The sequence below is a fragment of the Borostomias antarcticus genome (genome assembly GCF_949987555.1).
Source record: "Borostomias antarcticus genome assembly, chromosome: 3".
NCBI lineage: Eukaryota > Metazoa > Chordata > Actinopteri > Stomiiformes > Stomiidae > Borostomias > Borostomias antarcticus.
This window is the reverse complement of record NC_140236.1, coordinates 25,732,999-25,739,427: the sequence shown is the minus strand read 5'-3', so window position 1 is coordinate 25,739,427 and position 6,429 is coordinate 25,732,999. Positions and strand designations below refer to the sequence as shown.

Below are 6,429 nucleotides of genomic sequence, written 5' to 3'. Positions count from 1 at the left end.
TGAGCCAGAATTAGCCAAGAGGCTAGTTTCCATCTGCTCTCCCTGGCCAGATGTTAAAAAGGCAACCTGAAAATACAGTGCAATAAAAACAATAGAAATAAGTTAAATGACAGACATAAGACATAAGGGCACCTAGAACACTTATTAACATACTGTTAAAATACCAGAAAATACACATGCACTAACCAGGAGAGAACAAACGATTATGACAGGACAAAACAGTAGTTGACATGATGGCAATAGAAGTATCTACTGCATTAATGTGTACATGGTTGATTACTGTTGATGAGCCATGATTTCAGGTGTGCAGTGAAGGTACGGTGAGTATTGAGGTCCCTAATCTCTGTGGGTATTGATTTCCAGTCCTGTGATGCTTTAACTGAGAATGATGACCGGCTAAATGTACTGATTCTGTGGGGTACGATGCAGTCTCCTCGGGTGGAGACTCTGGTGGTGTGGTTAGAGTTTGATCTCTGTGTGATGTATCTATGAAGCGGAGGGGGTGCAGTGTTGTGTAGGATTTTGAGGAGGCAGAGGTTTGTGTACATGATTACATTTTCCCAGCTCAGACGTTTATACTTCTCAATGTCCTCTAGGAGTTGTGTGAAGATTGGGGATCTTGAAGATCATAGTTGATTGTTCTCACTCTGGCTGCTGTGCTGTCTCCTCTTTGTAGGAATATGGCACTCAAGTTCCATCTCTCCAATGACACATTAGACAGTGAAATCTTGAGAGGTAAACTATGAACGAATTAAATCACACATGTCATCACACAGGGCACTCACTGGGGACTGTGATCGATCAAATAGAGCAGATTAGGCATTAAATATCATACGCAAATCTGAATAAATGAGTCTTCAGGTGTTTCTTAAAGGTAGACCAGGTGTGTGAGATTCTCCAGAGCCTAAGGGCTGTGCAGCTGAATGACAGGACACAGCGCCCACGGTGCTGGAAGTGAAGGTGAGGAAACCAGCGGAGGAAGGTTGGAGGGAGCGAGAAGGAGGTGAGAGAGACATGAGGAGGCCAGGTTGTGGAGGGCTTTGTACAGCAAGTGAGAAGGAGGGTTTTGGATTCAATTCATTGTGGGACAAGAAGCTTGATGATGGGGTCATGTGTTCAGGGGATTTGGTGTGGATAAATATTCATGCAGGATGCAGCTGAAATTTTGATTAGTTGTTTTTGTGGTGTTTGGCTGGGATGCTGGTTGGCACTGTGCTGCATTAAACCGGACAGGAAGGGACAAGGGCATAGTTGAAGGCTTCTGTGATGGACCTGCCCTGATGTTTCTATCACATAGTTGAATCTTCTGTGATGGACCTGCCCTGATGTTTCTATCACATAGTTGAATCTTCTGTGATGGACCTGCCCTGATGTTTCTATCACATAGTTGAATCTTCTGTGATGGACCTGCCCTGATGTTTCTATCACATAGTTGAATCTTCTGTGATGGACCTGTCCTGATGTTTCTATCACATAGTTGAAGGCTTCTGTGATGGACATGCCCTGATGTTTCTATCACATCTGAGGCCAGTCGAACTCCTATACAAAAACGCACTGAAGGTTCTCGATAAAAAACCTTTTACGTATCATCATTGTAATATTCTGGCGAAATACAATATGCTGAGTTTTGCTATTTTGTAAGTTCTCTTCTGTATGCCTGATGTACAAAGTGCTCCAGGGGCTGGCAGCACCCCCGCTGAAAGGATTTAGTAAACTGAGGTCTAGCACCAACTCCAGCCGGCTCACTAGAGCTGTTGCAAACATGGACTGCGAGGTTCCCCTCAGGAAAACGTCTTTGGGCCAAAACGTCTTGTCCTTCAAAGGGAGCGCAGTATGGATTAGCCTTATCTATGAGGGAATGTCCCACTCTGGCCACCGTTAAGGTCCTCCTGAAGGTATGGCTCAGAGCTAACCAATCCTGCAATCATTTTAACCACATAGAAGTATGTTTTAACATGATGCTCTGTACTTTAGTTTAATTATGTTTTTCTTTCTCTCTGCTTCTTGTATTTTTGCCTTTACTTTCTGTGTATTATGTAACATCAACCTGCCTACATGGACTACAGATGGAAATTAGCCACCAGGCTACAATCTGGCATATTTGTGTACTGCTGTGCATATTCATTAATATGCACTGTCCTGAGATTCTAAATAAATGAAATAAATAAATAAAAATAGTGAGACAGCGAGGGGAAGAACGTGGAACGGGTGCAGTTTCTGGTACTGTCTTTGTCTGGGACGACACAAAGGATTTTGATCTGGGCTCACAGCTGGACCGGGAAATCATCAATTGAGATGTTGAAGTTGGGGGCTTGTGTGTGTGTGTGTGTGTGTGTGTGTGTGTGTGTGTGTGTGTGTGTGTGGAGTTGGAGTTGAGTGATCATAGGGTGACATCTCAGAGGGCTTATTCATCCCTCAAATTGGCAATCCATCATATTTTACTTGAGCCTGTATGTTAAAATAGAGGCTTTGAGGCTTATCACAATGTGAGTGATGAACTGCCAATATACTGCTACTGTCAAAGAAGATATTGAAAAAATGATTGACTATAGCAAAAACAGAAAGACAGATAAAAGCTGTGTTAAGTGGAAGTCCGTTTTACGCACAATGGAAGAAAAACATTCTGAACACCATAAAAGCAAACACTGAACTATTCAGAAGCACGTGAACATCTACGATGGGATAAAATATTACTTCCAGGTATTAAGCAAAAGTAATTGGTTCTGTTTCCCATGGCGCGTGCTCTACAAGCTGAAGCTCGAGCTCCACTCCCCAGGGCGCGCGCCCGTAATTAACCCAAAATAGTGTTTCGTCTCTACTAGGCTACGTCTACCCTACATTGGTGTAATCACACATAATCCTAAATGAAGGCGTATTAATAACACTATAAGCAATTTAAGATACTTTATTTTACGTTAACCTTATTTTACACAGTGTTTAATAAAACCTGTTGAAGGTCGCATATACGACCAACGAAGTAAACGTATGACTATCGAGATTGCAACGAGAATAATATCAAATTGAAATCTGCTATCTATTTAGCTGTGTACATGTGTAATTTACATGACCAAATTACACGAATTGGAAAATTCCTGTTGTGCACGCTTCTCTGCATTTAAATTCAATGTCAATATGTGACGTCGAGGATGTCTTGAGATTTTAGGGGATGGGAGCTCCAATAAATATGAGGTCTGAAAGGTGAGAACAAAAGTTGAAAGATGAGACCAAAGTTATAAGGTAGGCTCCGCTCCACACAGGTAGAGGCTACATATGCGGTGCGAGAGGACGTTCCTAACTATCAGTCCCGCGCTCCAGAAGCGCAAAAGTGCATGCGTCGCCTTTGCATTCTTGGAAACAACTCGGCCGGACGTCAGAGGGCTATAAGCTTTATTTCAAAGGTCTGGTGGCTCAGAGTTTACACGGAGAGAGTTTGAGTAGCAAGTGAAAGCCTCGTGAAAGGCTACACGTAACCAGCTGTAGGTGATCGAGAACTTTACAAGTGGGAAACACCGCACTGCAACAGCGTGGAAGGCATTTCTCATAGATGTCCACTCAATTGGAAAGAGGCCTACAGCTAGAAACAACCAAAGTTCATGCGCCAAAACAAGAATTCGATGAGGAGATTGACGTGGAGAGTCTTGACGGATGTCTGCCCGGCGGGTGTCGCGGCAGCGGGGAGCAGCATGGAGACAGAGTGGCCTTTCAGCAGCAACCGGCGGAGCGCAAGGTGACCCGCAGCCCCAAATGTGCCCGCTGCAGAAACCACGGTGTCGTGTCGTGTCTCAAAGGCCACAAGCGCTTCTGTCGCTGGCGTGACTGTCAGTGCGCGAACTGTCTCCTCGTAGTGGAGAGGCAGCGGGTGATGGCTGCGCAAGTAGCCCTGCGGAGGCAACAGGCTACAGAGGTGAGCGCCGCGGCCGTCGGTGTCCGAGTTGTGCTGTCATTTGATTTTAAAACATCTTGTGATGCTACTTATTTGCGGTCCCTTTTTTGAGAGTAGAATATAATGTAATAGAATGGGACAGTGAATAATAGAATAATGTGAGTTTATATAGCAATTATGGAATATAGCCTATTGATTGCACGTGTGCTTTATGTCAAGAAATATATTTGAGGAACCTACCTCCTCACATTGTAGGACGTCGAGCTATACTAAATCTACCCTTAAATATAGAGAAGATAAATATAGCCAGGCACACTGAATATCTGATATTTGACTGCATGAAAAGATCACTCAGAACAAGATTTCATAACAAGTTGTCTCTGAAAACAGTAGAGAAATGTACACAGTCCATCCGTACCCTTTATTGTGTAGTGGGTTGAGTAGTTCACTACATCACTACATGACAAAATAACAAAAAAGTATTAAATACTGAAAACACAGCATTGAATCAAACTACCACAATACAGCAAAATCGTTAAACTGGTAAATTCCACATAATGGAATATTCCTTACTGTTTGACAAAGATACGTTGTTGTTGGTTTTTAGATATAAGTTGTATTTTGAATTTAAGCAGAGTTATTTTTGAGTGCTTGCACTTCAATCAATGCAGTAGTAGCCTATAGCCTATACCCGCTGCGTTGCATTTCATTGTCGAACCTGATAGACAATCAAACATGAGGCCTGTGCTTACACGGATCTCAACAACTGTACATTAAAACAACATTTACTTAATATCTATAATAAACTAGTAAATACATAGTTATACATCATTATAAAATAGTTTTATTTTGTCTCAATTAGTTCTGTCTGTAGCCTAGGCTACTCACCTGGAATATTCATTTTTAACTGCCGCTGGAATGAGAATCCGATCACTGACATTTTAATGTGATTAAATGTTTTCAATTTCTTTTCAGGGCAAAAAGGGTGTTAGGTGCGCAGCTCCGTTCCGGAGGACAGCATATCAGCGGTACACCAAAGCACCTTGCGTCCTGGCGAAGACGATCCTGGAGGGTAAGAGCGAATTAACATGGCTCTCTTTAGCCTGTCTCCAGTCTCCCACCAGACAGTTAAACGCTGCCTGCACCGTCTATGGGGACCGCATCTGTTTGTATTTCATTTATGGTAATTCACATTATGCAAATGATGCGATGGAATAAGGCTACAATGTTTACCAGTGGTTAGTTGACAACGTTTCGAGGTCGTTTCTCTGAGTAAGGACAGCAGTACTTAGGCATAGATGCATTCTGCACAGGCTGTTTTATTAACTTAATATACCCCAAACTAGGTAAAGAAGTGTGTCGTTTGGATTTTTCCACACATGCAGATTATTACTGTAAAGAGAGAATATTACATCCCTGTTCCCTGCCAGGGTTACATCCCTGGCAAAAAACAACAACAAAAACTCCTAAATGACATACCTAATTTCAAATCTGCCCATTCAGGGTTGAAACCACCAGTGGCAGAGGACGCCCCCTGGCCCAAGCAGCCACATTACCCCTCTGTCAGCGCCCGTATGAGGAAGAGGCGCGCGTTTGCTGACAAGGAGCTGGAGAGTGTGATGCTGGAGAGAGAGCTGAGACAGAGAGAGCTGGAGGAAGTATCAGGCCTTGCCCTCCTCCACCCTGCCCTGGTTGGGATGCCCACCCCCCACTACTGCCCGCTCAAGGACCCTGGGGCGGCCGCCTACATGCCTGCGTTCAAATACAAACCCGGTTGTATGAGTGTGTATGAGTGTGACTTCCACTGCTACCCAGAAGAGATACTGAAGGCCGGGTCCACAGAGGGCAGATACGAGGGGTTCCTGGAGCAGTTTAAGTCAGGGGCCCGGGACCTCATGGAGCGGGCCAGGGAGAGCTGGGGGTATGGTGAGAAGAGAGAGACCTGCCTAGAGCCATCTCTCCTGCCTGTAGCACACCTCCAACCCAGGGAGAGCTTCTCCCTTGGCTCAGCTCATCTAGACAGAGATAAGAGCCTCCAAGTGGACTCAGCAGGCGTCACACAAAAAAGAGCCCCCACACACACTCCTTGTGGCCTGGATCTTGTGTTCTGGGGCGGGGTGGACTCCAACAGTCACAGCAGGTATGCAGAGCCTCCCCATGCCACAGCCAAGGAGTGGTCAGCAGCGGTCAGTCAGAACAGCTCCCAGACCAGCCCAGTGAAAAGACTGGCGGTGAAGCCTTTAGCTTTCTCTGTGGAGTCATTGCTGAGGGCCTGACGGACACTGGGTCAACATTGTGACGTTGAAATGTTTATTTGTGTGGAAATGGATGCCAATTGCGAGATGATAACTGAATGCAACTGTTTCTTATGGTCTCAGGTCAACTCCCCTGGCAGCCTTAGTGACGATACTGGTTGCTGTAACAACATAATCAGTGAAAAAAATGTATGTGTAAAATGCACAAATTACTTTCACATTATCCTACATTTTGTACCATCTCTATATTTAGAAAACTTGTGAAAATATGATTTTGTAATTTTCTGTATT

At 44.3% G+C, this 6,429-nt stretch overlaps 1 protein-coding gene across 1 annotated transcript; it reads left to right on the top strand.

The window, feature by feature from the left end:
• Positions 1 to 3,544: 3,544 nt before the first annotated feature.
• Positions 3,545 to 6,159, top strand: dmrt2b (doublesex and mab-3 related transcription factor 2b; the record flags this gene model as incomplete). The annotated part of the gene is made up of 3 exons (XM_084436087.1): positions 3,545 to 3,904; positions 4,859 to 4,955; positions 5,387 to 6,159. 3 exons carry the CDS (start codon positions 3,545 to 3,547, stop codon positions 6,157 to 6,159), a joined length of 1,230 nt encoding a protein of 409 aa, XP_084292213.1.
• Between the last annotated feature and the right edge of the window lie 270 nt (positions 6,160 to 6,429).